Source organism: Hydra vulgaris, chromosome 01 (genome assembly GCF_038396675.1).
Source record: "Hydra vulgaris chromosome 01, alternate assembly HydraT2T_AEP".
NCBI lineage: Eukaryota > Metazoa > Cnidaria > Hydrozoa > Anthoathecata > Hydridae > Hydra > Hydra vulgaris.
This window is the reverse complement of record NC_088920.1, coordinates 8,750,751-8,778,715: the sequence shown is the minus strand read 5'-3', so window position 1 is coordinate 8,778,715 and position 27,965 is coordinate 8,750,751. Positions and strand designations below refer to the sequence as shown.

Genomic DNA, 27,965 nt, shown 5'->3' with positions numbered 1-27,965 from the left:
CACCATAAGGTTTAGATCACCTTAAAAGCTGGATGACATGTCTAATAATAAATTATATATTTTCGTTGGAGAACATAAACTATTAATTTTAATGATGTGATATAAATAGAACAAAAATAAAAAATTAAATGATTAAAGTCACTGTTATTTTTTCTGACGTCATTAACATAATTTAATAGTCACAAAAAATTAGTGAAACGCGTTTTCTTTTAAAACAGAATTTACAGTTTGTAAATTATTATTAGTTACTTTAGTAATAACTATAAATAAACCGAATATTAAGTTATATTAAATAAATAATTTCATGAAAAACTTTTTATTATATTAACTTAATGAAGACAAGCAAACGATATATTTATAAAACTTTATCTGCCGTTCTCATTTTGCTTGTTTAAACTTTTAATGACAAACTCAAATTATTTATCAAAATGAAGGCTTTGAACTATTTAAAAAAAACCTGTTTGATTTGGCACCTTTGAATACTTAATTTAGCGAAGACACCGTCTTTTTTTTAAACTAAAACCTAAACACAAGGATTAGAACAAGTCAAAATGAAGGCTTTGAACTATTTAAAAAAAACCTGTTTGATTTGGCACCTTTGAATACTTAATTTAGCAAAGACACCGTCTTTTTTTTAAACTAAAACCAAAAATTTATCTGCCGTTCTCATTTTGCTTGTTTAAACTTTTAATGACAAACTCAAATCATGTAATAATTTTTGCTTTTATTAAGTGTCAATACAATCAGCTACAACTTTAAATAAGTTATATTTTGTTTAACACGATGCCAAAAAAATCCCAAGCATCTAAATAATTATCGTAGGTATCCCAGGAGTTTTATACGCTTTTTTACTCAATGTAAAAGCGAGCCTGACGTTACGAGTTAAACAAAGAAAAAATATTTTTGCCAAAAAAAGCATAAAAATTATCTAACTTAAAATATAGTTTTTTTATAAAATTTTAACCTAAAAAAGAAAAAAAAAATTAAAAAACTGAATCTATCTTTCCTTATTCAATAGAGCATATATTACAAGAGTAGATTATAAGACCTTGTTGTTTTATTCTTCTTAACTTTTAATTTTGATAATAATCATTCAAAGAAAAAGTAATCTAGTAAGACTATCAGCAAAGTTACAGCTTTACTGATGGCCTTACATTTCTATTCAAAAATATGATTTTGTATGGTAAGTTTGACTTCTCGCATCATCAATAAATTTAATTTGGATGAGAATTTTTATCCAATTTAAATTCATGGTCCCACAAATTGCTTCACTAATAGAACTAATGAACTCTTTTATCCAATGAAAGACACCTTATGTCTTAAGTGACAGGACTAATTTTCTGTCTGATCAATGAAAACAAAATCTTGCTTTAGTTATTTTTGGATTAAAGAAGAACAATTTTAGGTAAGGGCGTCTAATCAATTACCAAGGTAAAAATACAACATAAGTAAAAAATTCATAAAATATTACAAGGATTGCCAAAATCTGGCTTAACTTGCGACATATCATTACATAGATCTGCAAACAAATTAATGAAAAAAAAACATAATTCAAAAAATAAATTTTTGGCAAAAACCTGGTTTGTTTCATTTAGCAGGCAATGGAAGCATAGACTCACCAAAAGAATATGAAAAACCTTTTGGTCAACCTTTAAAAAAGGAAACCATAACAATGTACAAAAGGCAGTGCAGAGGGACTGACACCTATATTTATTCAAGAATGATTTGCCAAGAATGACTGATGACGAATTAAGTGATATATTCAGTAAAAAAACCCTCAAAAAAACTGAAACTATAGTAATAAAACCTAATACAAAAAACAACTTCAAGCAAGAAGTCTTACCCTCCAAAGATGTTTTTAAAGGCTAACACAAATAAGGAAAATTAGGAACACAAAGAAAACAAAAAAAAAAATAAAATAAAACAGAGAGAAATAAAACAGCAGCACTAACTATGATGTCAATTTTCATATAAAAGAAATTGTGAAAGAAAAACAAAAGTGTAGATCACACAAACAGATTCAGAAAAATTGATAAAAGTTAAAAAAAACTAAAATTTATTTTAGACTCATTAGCAAAACACGCTAGCTAAAAGGTTCAAATGAGCATTAAATTATACATGAAAAAATATAATCATTTATCAATAGAAGAAACATAAATCAACAGTATAAACTTAAATCAAAACTCAATAAGAAAAACAAAATAGAAACCAATAAAAGTAAAATAGTTCACAAACAATCCATTAGAACAAAATGTTCAGTCAAGTTATTTCTGTAAGTGTCTTTTGAATCGATTTATAAATCAATAGAAAGAAAATAAATCTAAAAGATGAAATATTATATGTGGTAACAATTGTTTTATACAGACATTTTTAACTGTATAATTTTGCTAACCCCCGCTCCAGAGAATTTATCATAAAATCAGTTAAAAGCAATAGATATATAAAATAAATACAGTAACTAAATTTTTTTGTAAATTTATGAAAGGCATTCATAAGTTATTATATATATACATATATATATATATATATATATATATATATATATATATATATATATATATATATATATATATATACACATATATATATATATATATATACATATATACATATATATATATATATACATATATATATATATATATATATATATATATATATATATATATATATATATATATATATATATATATATAAACAAAAGAGTACTCAATGTACATAAAGAACAGAGCAATAATAAATTAGTAAAAACACTTCCTCCTGATGAACCTACTGATGGTCAAACACAGTGTTGAAGAAAGCAAATATTAAAAATTATATATGTGTTTTTAGTAATTTATATATATATATATATATATATATATATATATATATATATATATATATATATATATATATATATATATATATATATATATATATATACACACACACATATATATATATATACACACACACACACACACACCTACACACATATATATATATATATACAGTAGTGGCCAAAAAATTAAGGCAGGCTACGTTTTTTAAACTTTTGTAACTTATTGTTCATTTATGGCATTATTACTTTGGATACAAATAATTTTTTTATTATATTTTGATTTTTGAAGATATTTTGATTTATTTTACACCATCAGGTTGCCATAATTGTGATATTATGGGTAAAAAGCGTGATATTAATAACTTTGTTAAAGGTAAAATAAAAGCACTATTTTCGGAGGGCTATTCTCAAAGTAGTATAGCAAAACAATTAAAAATATCAAGATGTGCTGTGTAAAATGCTTTACGTGTGTTCAAGACTATTCAAATCGCAAAAATTGTGGTAGAAATGTGTGAGTACATCATGAGAAGACCGTTTTTTAAAGAATGTTGTTAATAGTGAGCCCCACACGACATCTGCAAGGTTATCACAACTTGCTATGGAAAGGGGACTTACTATTAGTTCGAGAACAATTAGAAGAAGGTTGTGTTATGACTTTGGTCTAGATGCAAGAAGACCAGCTAAAAAAACCTTTATTAACTCCATCTCAATTACAAGCTAGGATTAAATTTTTGTAAGAGTTTAAAAGACAAGACACCGGAATGGTGGGAACGTGTAATGTTTACAGACGAAAGTATGTTTCAACAGATTAGAAGCATGGACTATAATTATGTTAGAAGACCAGTGGGAGAATGCCTGAATCCAAAGTATACCATAAAAACAGTAAAACATCCTCCTTTAGTCATGGTATGGGGAGCAATCACAGCAAAAGACTGAGGCGGGTCGCACATCTTTAAAAAAGGTGAAAAAGTCAATGCACAAAAGTATCGAAGTGTATTGAAAGATAAAGTGAAACTGCACATGGAAATTACTAAAACCAGCATTTTCCAGCAAGATTCAGCACCTTGTCATACAGCTAAAACAGTTAAGAAGTGGTTTACTGATAATAAAATTGAATTATTATCTAATTGGCCCTCAAGTTCACCCGATCTTAATGTTATCGAGAACTGCTGGAATATAATGAAGTAGAAAGTTGCAGCACATCAGCCAAAATCTGAAGAACATCTTCAAAAAAATCTTAAAGAAGTGTGGGCTAATGAAATCACTCGAGAATTTTGTAAAACATTAGTACATAGAATCCAAAGAAGAATACAAGCTGTGCTTGATAATAAGGGACATCTGACAAATTATTGAACTATAACATTCAAGTCATTTAAACTTTTGCTATAATTTGGTGCTATAACTATTATTTTATTGAATATTAACAATTTTTGATAATTTTTATCTATTTTTTTTTAATTTGTTTTACATTTTTTATTGTGTTTATTCAATAAAAAATTTACACTGCAAAATTTGAGTTATTTTTTATGATGTGCCTTAATTTTTTGGCCACTACTGTATATATATATATATATATATATATATATATATATATATATATATATATATATATATATATATATATATATATATATATATATATATATATAAAAAGAACCATTTTTCTGTCTAATCAAATTTTTTTTTTGGTGCCCAAAATTCAACTACTATGATGCCAAAAACATATATAAAAAAGCCAGCAATGAATATATATATATATATATATATATATATATATATATATATATATATATATATATATTTATATATATATACACACACACGCATTATTTTATAAGATAAGTGAGATTAATTTATAAAATTAATATGGCCTTATAAAAAAAAGAACCATTTTTCAGTCTGATCAAATTTTTTTTTTGGTGCCCAAAATTCAACTACTATGATGCCAAAAACATATATAAAAAAGCCAGCAATGAATATATATATATATATATATATATATATATTTATATATATATATATATATATATATATATATATATATATATATATATATATATATATATATATTTATATATATATACACACACACACATTATTTTATAAGATAAGTGAGATTAATTTATAAAATTAATATGGCCTTATAAAAAAAAGAACCATTTTTCGGTCTGATCAAACTTTTTTTTTGGTGCCCAAAATTCAACTACTATGATGCCAAAAACATATATAAAAAAGCCAGCAATGGCATACAATAATAATAAAAACAGGCTGTAAATAAAGAAAAAAAAGGTAAGGTTGTGCAAAAAAGAAGAAAGCACTAAGAAAATTAATGCTAAAGAAGATGAAATAGCAGAGTTTAATTGCAAAAGAACTGCAATATTACCAAAATATAAAGATTTATTTGTTGTCAAAATTGAGCAGTGTACAAGAACTGGCTGGCAATGTGACAGATCTGCAAAAAAGAAAAACTATTGTCAAAACTATTGTCAAAACATGCCTAAACAGATTTGGAAAGGAAGGAGACAGAATAATAAAATAAAAAATAAAAAAAATATTCTGTTCTATTTTGTTAAAGCAAAAAAATGTGATCATAAATGCAGAAATAATCAGAAAATAAACAAAACAGCAGTACGCTGTTGAAAATCAAAATGATAATTATTATTGAAAACTTTTTTTTAAAACTTATGCAAAATAACAAAGTAAAGAAACAAAAATCAATATTCTTTTCTGTTCATTCTAATCATTTTTTAATGCTGAATACTGGTGAAATTGTTGTTTACAATCTGATACAATAGTTTTTGGGTAAAATGGTTAGTTAAAACATAATCAACTTTATTGTTATTTTTAGTCTCATGAGGAGCAACACAAAAAAATTGTTATTATCTCCTTGCAGAGTTTGCAATGTTATATCTGCAAAGTTAGGAGACTATATCACAATATTCTGCAAAATTATGGATTTTTAAAGATAAATGATAAAAATGCCTCATAAGTACCAGGGATGTAGTCAAGACAATTAAGGTGGTACAAAACCTATTATTAAAATGTATCAAAAAAAATACAAATTAGAAGTTTTATATATAAAAAACTTAAATATAAAAATTTAGAAACAGTTAGTAAAATAAATATTTTTTTGCCTCACTTACCCAAATCTAAAATAAACAATTTAATAGTATAGAAAAGTATAGTAGCCACATATCATAGTTAAAAAGAAAAAAAATTTAAGGAAAAGTTTACATATTTATGTATTCTTTTAAGTACTTTATGTAAGAAGTCAAACAGACAGCTATTTCAAACTTAATTTCATAACTTATAACTTTATCCTAGGAGCAATAATTTATTATTAATGACTAATCCATTAATTATGTAGATACTTTTTTGAAGGGATCAAGAAAGTACAAGAGAGTAAAGTTTCAACACCAATACTCCATACTTTCAAGACTAAAACAAAGACAGTCTCCAGACTAACATCTTGGAAAAGACCCATATTTCTTTAGTAAACCCTATTCTGTTATATTTGTCTTTGATATAAAATGGGCATTATTATTAGAAAAAATTGGGAATGTGTTTTATTTTGTTCTTGTTAACTTTTACAAATAAACAAGTTTTTGATGTTTTTTCAAAAGAACATCAAAATAGTAAAACATGCTGGTTGACATTATGTGTTTATAATCAAATTATATAAAAACAGTGTTGGTTAAAAAATAAAAAAAATTTAAAACATCTTTAAATTAATTACAATTTCATTATACAATGATATTATTACAATTATATGCAATATTAACTATAAAATTTTAAAAATATCACTTAAAATGCCTTTAACAAAATATCAAATCATTAAAATAAAGCACCATGTTAGACCTTTTTTTGTTTTATTCATTAGTTATTGTTTTTTTGCATTATTCATTAGTTATGTTCAGATATATTGTTAAAAAAAGTTGGTCTTATTAATTAAGCATGATATTTTTAGTTCAGAAAGGGTCATTTTTTATAGACACTCCTAAGTCCTACGAAAAAAATATCAGAATCACACACTTGACTTTACCAGAAGGCAGGATTAGTGGGTATGACAAGCCTCAAACAAATTATGATTTAGTACACCACTTAGGACTAAAGAAGTTGTTTTATGCAATTGTTTTTAAAAATAAAAAGATTTGCTTTTTTGAAAATTTTTTAAAGTGATTTTTCTATTTTTATGTTTTAGATTTTAATTTTATTTTTATAACAAATATTTTTTTTTACAGAATATAAAAAATATATACTTAAATCTAAAGACAAAAAAAAAAAAAAAAAAAAAAAAAATTAACAAACAAAAAAATTAATTTATATTTAAAACTATGACAATAACACTAAATTAATTGCAATTTTCAAAGTTGTGCTTGTGCCAATATTAAATATTATTTTTCTGCGCAACTAAGTACTAAATTTTCTGAAAAGGTTGTTTTTTTTCATAGAATTTTAATTTGAATATTTTATATGTTACTTAAATCTAAAACTAGGATTTTCTCTTTCATAAGCTGCTGCAAATAGTTGAAAAGAGTACAAAAAATATTTTATCAATTTGTTGCCTTCACATTTGGGATGAGGGGGGCGGGTAAAATTTTGGGGCTTATTTGTTCCCAGCCTCAAAACCCTTATTTGTTCCCATCCTCGTTTATAAAATTTTCCATAACTTTTCAACTTTTTTTGGTTGTCGTCAGGTTGAACAGATAATACTCAAGCAGGAATACTCAAAAGGAAATGGAAACTGAAAAAATTTCATATGGATCCAGTTTTTATTTAAGACATTTTTTATTTTAGACATGTGCCATATAGTATCACACTGTAAGTTTGAAACTGTTGTAAAAACGAAATACTTAATTGTTACTTGGATTTTTCATGTATACTTAATCTTGTTTTGGTTTATCACTATTTCATCTAACACCATAGAGAACAAGTTTAATAAATTAAATTAAACAAAAGTTTAGAGAACTTTTTGTAGCACATTTCTGATAGGTGTCAATTAATGTGGAATTAACATAAAATTTTAAGCATCATAAACACCTCTATAAATCTCTAACTATTCCTTGTATAGAACTTATGTCATATTTTAGCTGGTTTTTTTAAAACCCTCTCTCTTTTAGATAAGGTCCAAAAAAACAATGTAAATGTCATTGGACCTGCTGTCATTGAAACCTTTCTTTTCTTTATGTTTTCCTGACTCATACAATTTACAGTTTAAGCCATCTGTTAACTGTTTTATTTACTATATTAAACATACATAGGTTCTGTATTTATGTCTATGAAATGTCCACACTGAGTATTTAACGTTATTTGCCACCAAATCATGAAAGACATTTTTTTTTTAAACGTAAATATGGTACACATGATTTTTATTTTTTACATTTTAAAACTTGAAAGAATGTTTTACAACGAAAGCAAACACAGTTTAAGGACATATTGATCAAGGCTAATTTTCAAATTTTTTGCTCTGGTTACATGATTATTATTTATTCTGGTTACATGATTATTATTTCTGGTTACATGATTATTATTTATATTACACAAAATTGTGCAATTTTTGTAATGACAAAACAAAATCATTAAACTGAAAAAAAAAAAAAATTTAAAGGGATCCCAAAACATCGAGACAAGTTCTGTTCATTTAGAGAATGATAAAAAAAAAACGTTTAGGCAGAAGTAAAACAAAATAATAAATGCATACAAAGAAAAATAAACTTTGTTGTTTTACTTGAAGCTTGTTGTCATTGTAGAACTTTTTTTCTTTTCAATCAATATAATTTTAAAATTAAAAAACATATTGTATTTAATACTTCCCAATTTATGTCGTATTTGGCAAGTATTTTATAGTAACCTGTCTCTTAAAATTACAAATCAAAAAACTACCAAAATTGTCAATAAAATGTTTTCTGAAATTGTTTTATAAACAATTTCAATTTTAAAATTTATTCAATGATGCTACACTTTTTTGCAATCTTGACCAATAACTGTTCAATTTTAAAAATAAAATAAAATAAGCAATACATTTTTTACAGAATAAATTTCATCAAATATATTCTCGCATGATTAAATAAGATTTTCTATAATACTTGCACCTGATGAAAAGTTTAGCAAACAAATGCTGTTAATTAAACTTTCATAAGGTTAACTCTTGTGCTACCACCCGTTTTAACGGTAATCTTTACACAGCAACTACACATTTTTTTGAATAAAATTTAATGCAAATTGAAGGCAAAACATTAACAACTTATTAAAATAATAAATATATTTGAATAATAAATCTTTTTAAAAGCATAACAAACTATATATCAATAGACAGCTAATCAAATAAACTTTTCAATTAAATAAGTTCTTAACATGCATCATTGAACAATGAGAAACGCAAAGTGCTTTAATTACTAATTATTAAATATTTAATAATTAGTAATTATAAGTCCAAAATCTTAAATGTTTTCTAGATTAAAAAAAGATGTTTTTAATTACTTAGCTAAATACTTATACACTACTACAAGTTAAATTTTACAATGTAAACATTATTTTACAACTAAATTTAAAGAAGTTTTTTTAAATCAGGATTAGTCAAGATTTTTTAACTTTGTCAAGTGATAACTTTTTATAATAACACAATATGGCTCTTATTTGATCTTGATTGTGAAGAGAATTAGTTAAACCTTTAGAAACCTTATTTTTTTACAAACAAATTATATATGTCTAGAGTGAAAATTTATGTACAAAACAAGATAAATTGTGAAACATACTCGAAAGCTGCTGTCAGCGGCTTGCGGTAGTGTTAAATTATACAAAATAATTTTTTTAACAGAACTTTAATAAGGATAATAATCATTTAATAACAATAAATATAAACACAAAAAAACAATTTATGACAATAGACAAGCTTAAAATATCTTATATACTTTATATTTTTAATGCGAGCTTTGCGAAATTTAGAAATTAAAATAACTTAAGCAATTCTATAGTAATTTATGATGAATAAAAAAAATTTATATAAATTGAGAAATTAAAAAAATTCTATCGTAATTTATAATAACAATTTTAAAAAAATTCTATATATTGATTAAAAAAAAATGAATTTCTATATTTCTTATCGAAATTCTACAATGACGCCATTAAACTCTTTGGAATTAAACCCGCTTGAATAAATTATAAAGTCTGTAGATTGCGGCATATATTTAAAGACTTTGAGATATAGGCTAAAGTGGAGGCGGCAAGCATTGAGTAAAACAACAAAGTTTGTTTTTCTTGCAATACTTTTATTTAATAATTTATTTTTTTTTTACTTAAAAAAAAGTCTGCCTAAACATTTTTTTTTATCATTCACTTTAAAATAAACACAACTTGTCTCGGCACTTTAGGATCCTATTAAAGAATATAAATAACAATTTATATTCTTTAATAGGATCCTAAAGCGCCGAGACAAGTTGAGTTCATTTTAAAGAGAATGATAAAAAAAAAAAGGCTAACGTGGAGGCGGCAAGCTTTGAGTAAAACAACAAAGTTTGTTTTTCTTGCAATACTTTTATATAATAATTTATTTTTTTTACTTAAAAAAAAGTCTGCCTCAACATTTTTTTTTATCATTCTCTTTAAAATGAACACAACTTGTCTCGGCACTTTAGGATCCTACTAAAGAATATAAATAACAATTTACTAAAATATAAACTTTCTTACGCAGTATCCATATTATTCCAGTACGACCAATCATTCTGTTTCCAAAGAACCAGTTTCCTAAGATAATTATTTTTTAATGCAACAAAACATCATTTATATTTGTAGTGTTTCATATACAAAAGTTTAAAAACAACTTAAAATAAAAGTTTTTTTTAATATAATAACTGGTAGACTGCCTGCCACAACCAAACCCTCAGTCGATGTAGCGACACTTCCTTGCTGAAGCAGACTGCAAGATAATTGATGTAGCAACACTACCTTGTTGCAGTAGGCTATAAAATAGTCGATGTAGTAACACTCTCTTGTAGCAGCAGGCTATAATATAGTAAATGTAGCAACACTACACATGTTTTACAGTCAAAAGATAAGAAGTTTTTGCTATTATTATATCTTGGTTCCACTAGTTGCATTCTACCTGATATACCCAACAAACAGGTTGATCCATTGCATGACATTCAAATCACTCCAGCTTCTGTATCTAAAGTAATTTCCTGTTTAGACTCTAATATAGCTTGAAGTTTGGAAAAGATACCTGTTATAGTTTTGGAGAAGCGTTTTACGAAGCTGTTGTCTATACTTTAAAAACTATTTAAAAAGTGCTTTTAAGAGTCATGTTTTCCAGCATGCTGGAAAGCAGCATCTTTTAGCAGCACCAACTTTTAAAAATTCTGGAGAGTGATCTGACTCAACTTACTACCATATTATTAGTCTTCTTACTATCATATATAATAAGCAATGTTTTTGAGTTTTTAATTAACAAACACCTAATCTCACATCTTGAATCTACAAATTTACTTTCTGATCATCAATATGGACTTCGATCTTCTCATTCTACTGCTAATTTGGTAACGATAATAGCTAATATTTTTGTGCATATGATAGATGTGGAGAGGTTAAGATTATCACTCTTAACACTTCTAAAGCCTTTAATAAGGTTTACCATGCTGGTCTTCTCCATAAGTTTTTTTCTTAAGGTGTATATGGTAACATCTTTAAAATTACTGAATCCTTCCTTACCAATTGTAGTGAAAAATTTAACCTTAATGGACAGCATTCTTCTTCATATCCTGTAACTTCAGGGGTTCCTCAAATTGCTATCCTTGGCCACATACTCTTTTTAATTTACATTACCAATCTCCCGGAAATTCTCACATCTAAGATGACATTGTTTGCTGATCATTTATTCTTGTCTTAATAAGTAGCCAACACTATCTGATTGCTTGGAGGGGGCATTTGAGCATGAAAAGGGTCTCACTTCTGCTTCAGCATGGGGCTCACAATGACTGGTGAACTTTAATTCAAATAAAACTCAATATTTTTCAACTAACCATTATCGCAACAATCTAGATCTTTCTATATTTATGAACAGTATTATACTTGATGAGTAAGCTACCCTTCATCTTCTAGGATTAAGTCTGACTTTCTATCTTTCTTAGAAACCATACATCAAACCGATTGCAAAACTATCATCAGCTAAGGTTGCATCACTTCATTATGTTTGCCACTGTTTTACTCAGATTCTATTCTACATCTCTATAAACTTTAAATCTGTTCTTGTATGAAATACTGTTGTCATATTTGACATATGTATCTTGCAACAACGCCATATCTTTTTTAGACTAGGTGCAAATATGCATTGCAAACATAGTTGGACCTTCTCTTGCAGCCAACCTGCAACCTTTATCACTTAATTGTAATGTTGTTTCTCTTTCTCTTTTCTATAAATACTATAATGGACACTGCTCTAAAGAGCTAGTGTCACTTGTGCCATTTACTAAAACGCATTCTCATATTACTAGTCATTCAATAAAGTCTCATCCATTTACTGTGAATGATCCTAAGTGTTCAAAAATATCTTATTTGTATAGTTTTTTTCCTAAAACATTAGTTCTTTTGGAAACATTAGTTCCTTGTTTAAAGAGCAAATATTGAAAAATATATATATTTTCCTAGAGTTTATGGCTAAGGAAATGTGTTTGTGGTAAAAAATGGCTCTTTGCTTGTTTATGGTTTTAAAGCTGACAAATGTAAGGTTAGATAATGTTAAAATGCATTAATTTAATTACAGGAAGTAATTAAACCGCAAAACAGCAGATTAAAAGACTAGAATTTTAAAAAACATTCTGAAAATTTTTATACATTTCATATTACATTTGAACTTTAAAGAAGGCTGAAAGCATTTTTTTTAAAAAAAAATCATTCGTTTTATATATTTTTATTTTTCAACTGTATAACATGCGAGGAGTGTTGCTGCAACAACTATCAATGCAGCAACACTCCGCGTATAGCCATTGATTGACAAATAGCCTGACTCTCAACGGAGTGCTGCTACATCGACTAAGGGTTTGGTTGGGTCAAGCAGTCTATCAAATATTTGAAAAAAAAAAATAAGTTTTTCCGGTCTTTAAAAATACAAAAAACCTAAAACTGACATATTTGGGTAAAAACTAAAGATGACCATGCAAGAGTATATATATATATATATATATATATATATATATATATATATATATATATATATATATATATATATATATATATATATACATATATATATATATATAAATATATATATATATATATATATATATATATATATATACATATATATGTATATATATATATATACATATATATGTATATATATATATATATATATATATATATATATATATATATATATATATATATATATATATATATATATATATATATATATATATATATATATTAGTGATGTACCAATACCACATTTGTAGCGGATGCCTATGCCATTAGATGGAAAAAAGCTGATACCGAATTAAAATTTTGAGAATATAAGTCCATACAACATTAAGAAGTTAACTTAGAATTCTGTAACTTTATTACTTTATTAGTAATTTAGATATCTAACCAATAATCATAAAGAAATATAGAAGGCTGTACTTGAATGCATATAGATAACAAAGGTTAAATAAGTTACTTATAGGTTTAACAATAAAACAGCACAAAATAAATTTATTCTAGAAACAAAAATATGGTAATAAAATTATAAGTACATTATGCATTCATATATATATATATATATATATATATATATATATATATATATATATATATATATATATATATATATATATATATATATATATATATATATATATATATATATATATATATATATATATATATATATATATATATATATATATATATATATTTATATTTATATATTTTTATATATATATATATATTTATATATATACATATAAATATATATATATTTATATATATACATATAAATATATATATATATAAATATATATATATATATATATATATATATAAATATATATATATATATATATAAATGTATATATATATATATAAATATAAATATATATATATATATAAATATATATATATATATATATAAAATTACATATCTTTTTAGTTCTGAACATAAAAGACAACAAAAAAGCTTCTAGGACTTTAGTCTCTATCAGTCTTAGGACTTTAAGTATCAGCTTTAGCAGAACAGAACCTATGTTTTGCAAGTCTTACACAATTAATAAACAAAACACAGTTTAAAGCCCAAAAAAAAAACAAATACTGCAATTAATTTTAGTCATAAAATCAAGTTTATAAGCTGGTTTTTTACGGCCCTTAACTTATCATTAAAAAAAACACACTTAAGTAAATAATATCTTGTTTTGGATTCTAGCTTATCATAGACACTTAATGAAATATAAAAAAAATTTATAATACTCTTTAACAATTTGAAAAAAATGCATGCTTTATAAACAAGTATAAGAAGCAATTAGTTACTCTATCAAAAAGTGTTTTGTGTATTAAAAATCCCTTTAAGATATTCACTCTAAATGTAAATACAAAACATTTTCAAAGTAAAATGTTATTTTGTGGATTCATTACATACTTTTAAAGTCTAGAAAAAAACAACAACACAGAACTATCTGTTGAAGGGATTTTAAAAGCGCACTTATGTCATAAATTTACATTGTAAACAAATTTGATAAAAGTTATATGAAATATTTTATAAACAAAAACTCTTAAAAAAGACTCTGCAATCCTTTTTATAATAACAGTTATGCTACCAAGACTGTCTCAATTAAAGTATATTATTGAAAAGTTGATAATTCGATGATTTGTGAAAAATTTTTATATTAAAATTCAGTTGTTTCTTAACCCTAGCATGAAAGTTAATGCAAGAACTAAATCAATTGTTTCTTAAATTTTGCATGGAAGTCAATGAAAGAATTAAATCAATTGTTTCTTAACTTTTGCATGGAAGTCAATAAAATCAAAAGTCAATGAATGAAAAAATATAGCTGCTTCTCAATATTTATATTGAAGAATGAATTGAATTAGCATAAATAACAAGTTAAAACCTTACCTAATACAAATACACACATATATACATAAATATATTGCACTAAAAAAATAAGATCTTAAAAAGAAATAAAAAATTTCTATATTATTTATATCTTAATGAACAATAGTGTGTTTATCTTTCTAGTTTAAATAACTTACTAAAACTTTCGTTTAAATGACTTACTAAAACTAGAAAACCAAGAAGGATTCAGGTTAACAAGAAACTTTAGTAAACTGTTTTGGTTTTTATTGGCTAATCCACAAATCATCGATAAGCAACTCTTCAGCCTCTCATTGGCAATAATCTCTTTACTACTTATACAATTATATGCATATACAGATGCACAAAACTCCATTATTGTCAAATGTGCGAATTGATAATAATAACCTAGATCTGTTTCAATCTTTTCTATAAATCCATAGAAACTACCTTCATTTTTATCAAAGTCATTAATAAAAGCTTGAATTTCTTCTTTGGAAAAAATTATTTTATTTTCAACAAACAATTTATATGCAATTTTGCAAATATTCAAAATACGTTTTTTATTGGAACTGTCTTCCATTATCTCAAAAACCACTTTGTTTTTAAAAAAGTGTTCTCGTAAAAAATATAAAAAAATATTTGCATACAAATCTGTCATTGTTAAGAAAGAATTTGAATCTATTTTTGTTGAATAACTTATAATTTTACACATAGAAGACAAATAAAACGGAACAGATGCCATGGCTTTTGCAATTGGAGATTCCTTTAAAGTTGTTTTTACAACTTCTTTTTTTTCTTTCAAAACATGATTTTCTATATAATTATTTATTCCATTTTCATTAAATCCCATTATTTGAATGCTTAACTTATTGCTATGTTTTGTAGTTAGGTTTTGGTATTGATCTATTGCATAAACTCTACCAGCAATTACATTTTTGTAAATTTGAATTTCTTCTAAAACTTTAACAATAGGATAGTTACAAGTCAAATTTGGATTTAATAACTCATTGAAATATTTAAACTCATCTAATCCATCAATTATAAACAGCACAGTATAATTACTAATGTTAAAGCCATTTACAATCTCTTTGTAGAAAATATCTAGTAATTCATTAATATTAGAAACATTTGAATATTGATTGAGTCTCCTACATTCCAAATAAAAAACAAGTTCAACATTTTTCCAAATCAAACCATTTGACCAATCAAGCAAAAATTTTCTAAGCAACCATGTTTTCCCAATACCAGCTATTCCAGATATTAATGTTAAAGATTTTTCTTTCATAAATATTTCACTATATGAAATTGGTGTGTAACGCATTTGCTTTTCCAGAAATTTTTTTCGTTCAACAGTATTAACAGCATCCATTGAGCGTTCCACTTGAGCATTCACGGCATCAACAATATATAGATTAACAAATTTTTGTATTAGACTTACATTTGCAGATGCTTTTATTAGTGGTTGAAGTTCACCAACTTCCCCATAATATTTAAGATAATAATTTTTTAGTTCAGCCGACATCCTCAACAAATCTAAATAAAACAAAACAATTTCAAGTAATGTCATCATCACGATTTTGCTAATGTTCATGATCATGACAATGATGATCATTATTACTATAATTTTATATAAACGTATAATATTTATTATAATAAACTTGACATATAACTTCTGAATAAGTCTAATGAATAGTTTTCTTGGGAAATGATTTTAATTCATTTAAAATTAACATTATTTTTAACAAACTTTTTATTTAGAGTTAATGTTAATATATTTGAAAAACTTTTTATTTGTTAATATATCTATATATAACTTTTTTATTTGTTGTTATGTTATTATTTATTATTCGATCTGACAAAATTTTACTAAAACTGATTGAAGTTATGATTTTTTAATATGTAATCTATTTAAAGTATCACTTCTAACAAACTTCTTAACAATGGCTCTTACACAACTTTTTCCTTTGTACAGTGGTCTTGATTGCAAGTTTCATGTTTTGAAGTTAAGGTGATGTGGGAGGGATATAACACCAATTAAAAAAAAAAAGTAAATAAAAAAAAATGTATCCTAAATTGTGGAAGTCTCATAACATAACAACTTAATTGATGTAAATAATATTAAAAAACAAGCATAAAAAACATATAAACAAATAAAAAAAAGTAAGCTTATAATAAACAAATTTATCTGATATTTTCATTTACTAATTAAAGTATTTTCATTACTTATTACAATTAAAGTACTATTATTAGTAATTTCATTACAAATAAAGTACTGAAACTTCTTAACAAAAAAAATCTTGTAACTAATATGAATAAAATTAATTTTTATGAAATTGATTTTTATTGGTAGTTGTGAATATTGAAGATACTTTAAACCAAAATTATATTTTGAGTTAATTTTATTATATTTGACAAACATTTTTATTTCTTATCATTTTTTACTTAAGCATAAAATTGTTGGTTCAAAAACTTTTTAAATATAACTGATTATTAATTAAAAAAACACTTATTTTACTGAAATTTCTTGGCAACATCTTATTAAATTTCTTAAAAAAATGTTAGAATTCTTAATAAAAATTTAATTCCTTAAGCTAATTTAAGCAAACTTAACTTAAGCAAAATTAAAAAACAATGATAAACACCAACTTTAAAAACTTTAAAATGAAACTATCAAAGATTATCATTAAGTTCTTAGGAGAAAATCATCTAAGTTCTTAGGAGGATATCATAAGATAAGGAGGTTACTGTAAGGTTCACAGGAGGTTATCATAAGATTCATAGGAGGTTATCATAATATTTATAGGAGGTTATCATAAGGTTTATCATAAGATTAATAGGTGGTTACCATAAGATTCATAGGAGGTTATCATAAGATTCATAGGAGATAATCATAAGGTTCATAGAAGGTTATTATATGGTTCACAGCTAATTTTTAGCAAAGTTAAAAAAAAAAAAATTATAACTTTAAAAACTTTAATAAGGTTCATAGGATGTTTTACAAAGTTCATAAGGAGGTTATCATATGGTTCATAGGTGGTTATCATAAGGTTCATAGGAGGCTATCAAAAGATTCATAGGAGGTTATCAAAAGGTTCATAGGAGGTTATCATAAGGTTCATAACTAATTTTAGCAAAATTAAAAAAAAATGATAAATAACAACTTTAAAAACTTTAATAAGGTTGATAGGAGGTTTGAACAAAGTTCAGAAGGAGGTTATCATAAGGTTCATAGCTAATTTTTAGCAAAATTAAAAAAAAATGATAAATAACAACTTTAAAAACTTTAATAAGGTTGATAGGAGGTTTGAACAAAGTTCATAAGGAGGTTATCATATGGTTCATAGGTGACTATCATAAGGTTGATAGGAGGTTATCATAAGTCTCATAGGATGATATCATAAGGTTATTATAAGATATCAAAGATATCATAAGATTAACCTGACATTGAAAACATTAAAACACATTCAAAGACCTCAATACTTTCTCAACAATGTGTAGAGAAACAAATTGAAAAATAAAACAAAAAAACAAAAAACAAAAACAAATTGAGAAAAAAAAAATTAAAAGAGGCTGAAAACTTTGATAAAATCATAAGCTTGATAAAAGAGCAACTACTCTGTTCAACAAAAGCACTTTTGCACAACTTCTCAAATTAGAGATTACTATGCTAAGATTTTTAACGAAAAAGGATTTTAAGCTATTTCACCATTGTATGAAGTCTTACAAAAATACGAAGAAGACTTGCTTAAAAAGTTTTATGACTCAAGTGATGTCAAACTATGCATGAAAAAAAGATAATGTAAGCATTATGGAGAACATTAATAATTAGAATAAAACAAATTCTTTTGTGTATTTTATGGATTTCGTAAATTTTATGTGTATTTATGTTGTATTTATTTTGTGTATTTTATGTGTATATACTTCTGTGTATTTTATGTGTATTTATTTAGTGCAATTTATAGAAACTATGTGTAACTACATATAGTTTCTATAAATAACAAAAAATTAGTTGCAAAAAACTGGTCAGATTTTTAGTCATTTTGAGAAGATTTCAAAAAACCAAAACAAAAAAACGCAGAAAAGAACAATTGCACTGATGAGAGTCAGTTACAAAAAAAATAAAGAAACTAGGAAAAGAAAATAACTTTCAAAGCGAAGTATATTGAACACATACAGATAACAATACTTAAATAGGTTACTTTTACGTATGTCAGGTTAGGTTATCCTGCTACTGGTAGCATGTAACCCAGTACAATCTGTTTCATGTCCAGCAGCCTTGTAGATATAAGGGGCAAACAGATTCTATCTGTTGACCAGCCTCATACCCCTTCTTCATCTATTAGGCTGATGCAGATGAATTTTTAACACATTGTTTCCAGTTTAGGATGTTGAAAGCTGAATCTTCTTGACTCAATGCATGGGTTTTGCTTGTGTTTCTGTATTTATGACTGGGCAACTCATTTTATTATCTCCTAATGAGGGAACCGCTCTAAAACTCAGTTTAATGGTACTGAGGCCAGCTGGTAGTCAGGTTTACTAAACTCTGTGGTAGCTCTCAGAGAGGCTGATTCCATCAACAGCAAAAAAATATCAAAGTATTAACAGCATCATGTTGCACATGGATGGTGTTCCTTTTAGCACTTTTGGTGTACATTGGTGAGGCCACAAATGCAGCCCTTTGTTATGGCTTAGAGTTTATTAATAGTAATGAGGCAATTGTTTGGGCTATTAAATAGTGTACTGAATACTATCTATGCTTTGAGTCAAGTTCTTTAACAAATTTAAAAATGAATTAAGTACCAAAAACTATAAAACACAAAAAACCATCATCATCATTAACAAATATTTGTGGTTTCCGAAGTAAATTTTCTCTTGCCTTTTCTCTTACAAAGTCTTTTCTCTTGCAAAGTTCACCTACTTGCTCTTTGTGACCTACTTGCTCTTTGTGAACTAATTTGAGTTCAGCTGTCTCATCTTGAGATCTTAGTGCTAATGATTATCTTCCTTTTGTTAGTAAAGACTCCAATAATCACATGCCTGGCCTGGGCATTTACATTCATAAGAATTCACCTTTTTGTCAGGAAACTAAATTTGAATCCACAGACTATTCTTTTATGTGCTATTGTTTAGCACCATTCAACTTAATTGCCTTTCTCTTTGTTCTATATCTCTCTCCTTCATCTCAATATAGCGCTCTTTTTGATATTGATCATATTGACCAAGCCCTCTCCCTTTATCCATCAGCCAATACTGTTGTTGCTAGTGACTTCAATGCTCATCACACTGAATGGCTTGGCTCTAGTGTCAGTGATTCTGCAGGCATTAAAGCCCACAACTTTTGCCTTTTTCAATCCCTAAATCAAATAGTCAACTTTCCAACAGACAACCCGAATCATTTACCTTCTCTACTTGACTTATGTATTGTTTGTGATCCTAGTCAGTGCTCAGTTTCTCCACATTTACCCTTAGGTGCTTCTGATCACAGTTTGATCTCACTAAAACTATTATCTCATTCTTCTTCATCATCTGAATCCTCCTATCATCATACCTCTTACAACTACCTTAAAGCTGACTGGGACTCTTTCCGTGATTTTCTTCGTGATGGCCCTTGAGTAGAAATCTTTCGCCTTCCTGTTAACAAATGTACTTCTTACATAACTTCGCGGATTCAAGCAGGTATGGATTTTTATTCTCTCTCGATAAACAATTCCAGATTAAGCCTCTCATTTCTCCGCGGTTTTCCTCACATTGTACAGCTGCAATTTCCAATTAAAACCGTTACTTCCACGTCTACCAGCAAAACAATTCTCCAGAAAACAGACATCTGTTTACTATTGCTAGAAAGCATTATAAAAAGGTTTTGACTAACGCCAAAGCCCGTTATTCTCAGGTCATGAAATCTCGTATTTATTCACAAAAATTAGGCTCTCATGACTTTTGGAGAATCTTTGTAAGTATCAACAATAAGGGCAAACCTGTAATTACATCTCTTTAAGAATGAGCCTTAAAATGAGTATTAAAATAATAGTTAAGGGGTAAACAGGTTCTATCTGTTGGGTAAGGGGTAAACAGATTCTATCTGTTGACCAGCCTTGCACCCCTTCTTCATCTATTAGGCTGGCGCAGATGTATTTTTAATACATTGTTTCCAGTTTATAATGTTGAACGCTGGATCTTCTTGACTCAATGCATGGGTTTGCTTGTGTCTCTGTTTTTAAGACTAGGCAACTCATTCTATTATCTCCTAATGAGGGTAGAGCTCTAAAACTCAGTTTTATGGTTCTGAGGCCGGCTGGTAGTCAGGTTTCCCGAACTCTGTGGTAGCTCTCAGAGAGGCTGATTCCATCAACAGCTGAAAAATATCAAAGTATTAACAGTGCCATGTTGCGCATGGATGGTGTCCCTGTTTGTACTTTTGGTGTGCATTGCGGAGGCCACATTTGGAGCCCTTTGTTACGGCTTAGGGTTTATTAGTAGTAATGAGACAATTGCTTGGGCTATTAAACGGTGTTCTGAGTACTATCTATGCTTTGAGTCAAGTTCTTCAATCTAATTTAAAAATGAACAAAGTACCAAAAACTATAAAACACAAAAAACCATCATCATCACCAAGTTCTCTAAACCAATCATTCACTAATATTCGTGGTCTTCGAAGTAACTTTTCTTCTGTTGAGTCTTATCTCTTGCACAGTTCACCAGACCTACATGCTCTTTGTGAGACTAATTTGAGTTGAGCTGTCTCATCTTGTGATCTTAGTGTTGATGGTTATCTGCCTCTAATTCGTAAAGACTCCAATAGTCACATGCTTGGCCTGGGCATTTACATTCGTAAGAACTCACCCATTTGTCGTGAAACTAGGTTTGAATTCACAGGCTATTCTTTCATGTGCTTTTGTTTAGCACCACTTCACTCTATTACCTTTCTTTTTGTTCTATATTGCTCTCCTTTATCTCAAGACTGCACTTTTTTTGATGTTATTTCTGATCATATTGACCAAGCCCTCTCTCTTTATCCATCAGCTAATATAGTTGTTGTTGGTGACTTTAATGCTCACCACTCTGAATGACTTGGCTCTAGTGTCAGTGACTCTGCAGGCATTAAAGCCCACAACTTTTGCCTTTCTAAATCCCTAACTCAAATAGTCAACTTTCCAACTCGCTTTTCTGACAACCCTAATCATTTACCTTCTCTGCTCGACTTCTGTCTTTCTGATCCTAGTCAGTGCTCAGTTTCTCCGCATTCACCCTTAGGTTCTTCTGATCACAGTTTGATCTCTCTAAAACTAATATCTCATCCTTCTTTATCACCTGAATCCCCTTATTATCAAACCTCTTACAACTACAGTAAAGGTGACTGGGATTCTTTCCGTGATTTTCTTCGTGATGGCCCTTGGGTAGAAATCTTTTGTCTTCCTGTCGACAAATGTGCTTCTTACATAACTTCGTGGATTCAGGCTGGCATGGAATCTTTTATTCCCTCTCGATAATTCCAGGTCAAGCCTCACTCTCCTCCATGGTTTTCCTCACACTGTGCTGCTGCGATAGCCAATCAAAACCATTACTTCCATATTTATCAGCAAAACAACTCTCCATAAAACAGATGTCTGTTTATTACTGCTAGAAACAATTGTAAAAAGTTCTTCTTCCTATCATAAGCAAGGTTTTTGAATCTTTAATTAACAAATACCTAATTTCTCATCTAGAATCTAATAACTTACTTACTGACCATCAATATGGATTTCGAACTTCTTGTTCTAACGCTGATTTGCTAACAGTAATAACTGACAGGTTTTATTGTGCATTAGATGAAGGTGGACAGGTTAAGGCCATCGCTCTTGACATTTCAAAAGCTTTAGATAAAGTTTGGCATGCTGGTCTTCTCCATAAGCTTTCTTCTTATAGTGTATCCGGCAACATCTTTAAGATCATTGAATCCTTCCTTTCCAATCGTAGCATAAAAGTTGTCCTCAATGGACAACACTCTTCTTCTTATTCTGTAACTTCAGGGGTTCCTCAAGGTTCTATCCCTGGCCCTATACTCTTTTTAATTTACGTTAACGATCTTCCAGATATTCTCACATCTAAGGTGGCATTGTTTGCTGATGATACTATCATTTATTCTTGTCGTGATAAGAAACCAAAACCCTCTGATTGCTTGGAAGGGGCATTTGAGCTTGAAAAAGATCTCACTTCTGCTACAGCATGGGGCTCACAGTGGCTGGTAAACTTTAATTCAGATAAAACTCAATTTTTTTCAGTAAATCGTTATCGCAATAATTTAGATCTTATATTTATGAACGGTGATGTACTCGATGAGTCACCTACTCTTCATCTTCTAGGATTAACTTTTACTTTCAATCTTTCTTGGAAACCATATATCAAATCGGTTGCAAAATTAGCATCTGCTAAGGCTGCATCTCTTTATCAAGCTCGCCACTTTCTTACTCTGGATTCTATTCTCTATCTCTATAAATCTCAAATCCGGCCTTGTATAGAATACTGTTGCCATATTTGGGGCGGATCTTCTAATGATGTCCTTTCTCTTTTAGACAAGGTGCAAAAAAGCATTGTAAACATAGTTGGACCAGCTCTTGCAGCCAACCTCCAACCATTGTCACATCGCCGTAATGTTGCTTCTCTTTCTCTTTTCTACAAATACTATAATGGGCACTGCTCTAAAGAGCTAGCGTCTCTTGTGCCATCTACTAAAATTCATTCTCGTGTTACTCGTCATTCAATTAAGTGTCATCCTTTTTCTGTGACTGTTCCTAAGTGCTCCAAAAACGCTTATTCGTCTAGTTTTTTTCCTCTTTTGAATTCGCTTCCTTGATCTTGCTTTCCTGATTCATATAATTTGCAATCTTTTAAGTCGTCTGTCAATCGTTATCTTGCTCTACAATCTTCATCTTTTCTCTTTCAGTAACTTCCAACTTTATTTAGTGGCTGCTTGCAGCCTTGTCGGAATCGAAGATGTTTAAAAAAAAAAAAAAAAAAAAAAAAAGTTTATTTGAAAATATATTCTTAAAACGATTTATGCTTGGAATTTTAAAACTTAACAAATCTCGAATAATACAAGTAAATAATAAACCAATAGAACTAGTTTGGTCTTAGATTCGGCAAGTTTTTAGTGCTAGCGAACATTCTTTTTTATTCTTCCTCACCAAGATGTTTTGCGAACATTCAAGTTTATGTATGTTTCGATGTATGTCCATGTATGTATATAAAACAAAAATTTTTTGTTATACAGACATACACATTCTAAAAACGACTAAAAAATCTGGCCAGTTTTTTGCAATTAAATATTATTTCCATGGTCAGTTAACTTTCACCTTATTTAAAGTACTTTAATTAAAAAATTGAGATTTAGAATCAGAAAAGAAAAAAGATTAGCTAATCATGAGATTAGTATTGAAAGATTGGATCATGAAATTTTTGTGAGAACATAAGATGTTAGTTGCTAAAGCTAGTTTTTGCTTTATCTAATGCTATCTTATCAAGTTTCAGAAAGTAAACAGTTTATTAAAATGTTGTTATAAAGAATATTTGTTTTTGTAAACTACAGTTCTACCACGTTACTGTTGTGACTTACCGTTGTTTCAAAATTAATTTAATTATTAATTTGCTACTTTATTTACAATGATTAGCTAGTTAAGATAAATATGTAGAAGTTATTTATTTTCGATGTATTTAAAAACCAATTTTTCAGCTCATTTGTTAAAAACTGTGGTTAAATCGCCAAAACAAAATATTATTTGCGTGTTCATATAAAGACTTGAAGTCGCATGCTTTCCTGGTTAAGCCTGTTTCTATCATATTAAAAACATTATTAAAAGATATATACTTTTTTAATTGTTAACTAATTTATAAAGTAGAAACCAAACCTACTAAAACAAGTTGTTTGTGACTAATTTTGACTTTTTTTTAAAAAAATCATTTTATTATAGAATTCTTTAATATATATTAAAGAATTCTTTAATATATATTATGGAAGTAATATATATTATATATATATATTATATATATAATGGAAGTCTTTTAAAAAACTATTAGGCATTAATTTCAGAAGATATCAAACGATTTCAAAATTAAGATATAATACTCCCTAACCGTGGGTTTAAATTGGAGTTTATGGGCAAATGGACTAAATATTTTTTATATATATTTGAGTTCTAAAGTGCAACAAGCTGCTTACATATATCCCATTTATTGCAGGCAATAGTAGCTAATCAGAAAAATTACCTGTAAACACTTGTAAATGAATAGAAAAAAATTAAGTTAACTTTATTTTATAATTTTTTAGAGAGTTTCTGATTTTTTCCGAAGCTGAGGAGAATATAATTATTCTTGAATATGATTGAAGTTAATAAAAAACACTACTTTTAAAACAGAACTATTCTGATAATAGTTTTAAATAAATTAAGACTTGAAATTATGTCTTTAAAAAAGTACTTCTTTTTTACATAAACTGAGGGGGATTGTCAAGTTTATATGATTATAATTTCTAAATTGTTGCAGTTTTCTCAATTTAAATACTCAATGAATTCACTCTTTTATTATTCCTACACCTCTCTATTGTAAAGATGTAAAACCACTTTTAACACAGTAATTATCTTTACTACAGTAAAGGATGGATTTATAAAGGCTTTTTCTTAACACAAATTTTATTTATTCATTTATTTAATTGCTGCAGTGAGCAAATGCTCACTGAGTGGTAATCCACTTTAGCAGCAAGTTTAAAAACTACAATTTGAATTTTTAATTCACATAATAAAGTTTATCTAGACTTTTATAAAGTTTAACACTGCTCATTAAGTTTGACACCAAACAGTAAATTGTTCCAAATTGGAATATCACGATTGGAAAAAAAAATCCTTCTACTTGAGTGTCTAGAGATTTCAGAAGTGTATCTATGATTGTGGATATAGTCACAAACACTTCCAGCTGGTCCAGTTGGTTGACAAAAATTCCTTGGAGAAGATACTGTATTTAGCTGATAAGAATTATTAGGACATTTAAAAAAGTTAATTTGCTTCTTTCTCTTCTCATAGATAAAGTTGTTAAATTAAGTCTATTTAATTTTTCCTCATAAAGAAGCTCTGAATATTCTGATATTAGTATTGTTGCTCTATGTTGTACTCCTTTAATAAGATTAATGTCTTTTTTTAAAAATGGATTCCAAATAGTTGATGCATATTTTAGATGAGGGCGTACTAGCGAAACATATAACACTTTAAGTATATCAGCATTTAAAAATTAAAATGTGTGTCAGATAAGACCTAAAATTCTATTTGCTTTAGAAACACACGCAGATATATGATGACCATATTTCAGATTGCTTTTAAACATGATACCAAGATCATTTACACAAACCACAGTACTCAGTTGATTATCAGAAATGTAATATTTATTCATATTTTTATAAAACTTATTGCTTTTATTGACATGCATTATTCTACATTTTTCTGTATTTAGTTGGATACTCCAGTCATTGCACCGATTAAAAATAGAATTTATGTCATCCTGTAGATCATTACTACTGCTATCACAGAATATATGGAAAACTTTTTATTCATCAGCATAGAGCTTGCATTTATTTTTTAGTTTATCTGGAAGATCATTGATATAAATTAAAATCAAAACAAGTTCCAAAACAGAGCCTTGTGGTACATCACTTAAAACACTAAGCCACGTAGAAGCAATGTCTTCAAGACAACTTTTTGCCTTTTATTTGAAAAAAAAAGACTCAATCTATTTAATAACGAATCCCTTTACACCGTATATTTCAAATTTTAATATAAGTTTTCTATGGTGAACTCTGTCAAATGCTTTAGAAAAGTCAGTAGAGAGGATATCAATAGGATACTAGAGTTACTAGAGTTACTCTACTGCCAGAGTTACAATATCTTGGCTTTTAAGTAAATTTGTAAAGCAAGATTTACCTAGTAAAAAATCATGCTAATTTTTATTTATTAAACTATTATCTAAAAGATGCAAAAAAAAAGTTTTTTTAATAATTTTAAAAATTTTGAATATAACTGAGGAAAGAGAAACAAGTCTATAGTTGGAAGGATTAAGCTTATGGCGATTTTTAAAAATGGGAATTATGTTTGAGACTTTCCATGCTTTTGGTACCACTCCCGAATTAAGTGATAGCTTAAAAATATGTTTAATAGAAATTCTAAGAATTTCTTTAAAACTGGTTATTTTGTTTATACCATTTTCACAGTGAACAACAGGATCAAAACTCGGTAAGGCATTGCTCCTGTTACTCATGTTCATTTGTTAAACAAGTATTTTCAATCTTCTTCAGTAAATGCAGATTGAAAATACTTGTTTAACAAATTTGTAATATCTAAAAGGATAACACATTTTAATATCTAAAATATCTGCTATAACACTATCTAAAACTATAGCAGCATAACATGGAAAAACAACATAGGTGCATAAATTTGACAAACAAGGTTGCTGCAAGGATAAATAATTTCAGCATGACACTATATAGTAGGGTACACCATACTTTTAAAATTTTTGATTTTTAATTCGGCGGATAATTTTTATGGTGCCACTAAATGTAAATATTAACTCCCAAAGAAAAAAATTGAAAAAAAATATATTTTTACCTTGGCGGGATTGCAGTTTTCAAAAAGGTAAAACTGTTCATTTATGCATAAATGCGAGGATCAAAATTTTTAAATTATTGAAATATGAAACTATTTAGATTTTTTATATATATATTACCATATGTTGTGAAAGGTGAATAATTTTTTTTTCTAATGAAAAGAAATTTTCTGGGAAAAGGGCCTTAGAAGATGAAAAGGGCCTTATAAGAAGAAAAAAAAAAAGTTAAAATATAATAAATAAAAAATTTTTGAAATAATTATGACTTTCATTGGAATTTTTTCATTAGAAATTTTTAGACTTTATTTGTTTGAGTGACAGAGTTATAGTTCAGCTTAACAACATCGTTTAGCTTAACAACATTAAAAAGAAAACAATGTTAAGCTATAATATAGTCATAAAAATGTTTTTGTTTACATTTTTGTTAAAAAAAGGTTACTAAAATTTATTTTTGATTTTAGCTCGGGCAAAGTTTTTCTGTTA

At 27.2% G+C, this 27,965-nt stretch overlaps 1 protein-coding gene across 7 annotated transcripts in view; it reads right to left on the bottom strand.

Annotated features, from left to right (window-relative positions):
• Window positions 1–27,965, bottom strand: part of LOC136075088 (NACHT, LRR and PYD domains-containing protein 9-like) — a 66,325-nt gene that overhangs the window by 14,141 nt on the left and 24,219 nt on the right. For 5 of the 7 annotated variants that reach the window (XM_065787332.1, XM_065787334.1, XM_065787335.1 and 2 more), the window contains 2 exons: window positions 15,066–16,397; window positions 10,511–10,567 (listed from right to left, as the gene is read on the bottom strand). In XM_065787332.1, the coding sequence (XP_065643404.1) occupies window positions 10,511–10,567; window positions 15,066–16,397 (1,389 nt within the window). The remainder of the gene's footprint in view (window positions 1–10,510; window positions 10,568–15,065; window positions 16,398–27,965) is intronic. The other 2 variants (XM_065787337.1, XM_065787333.1) reach the window with 1 other exon arrangement.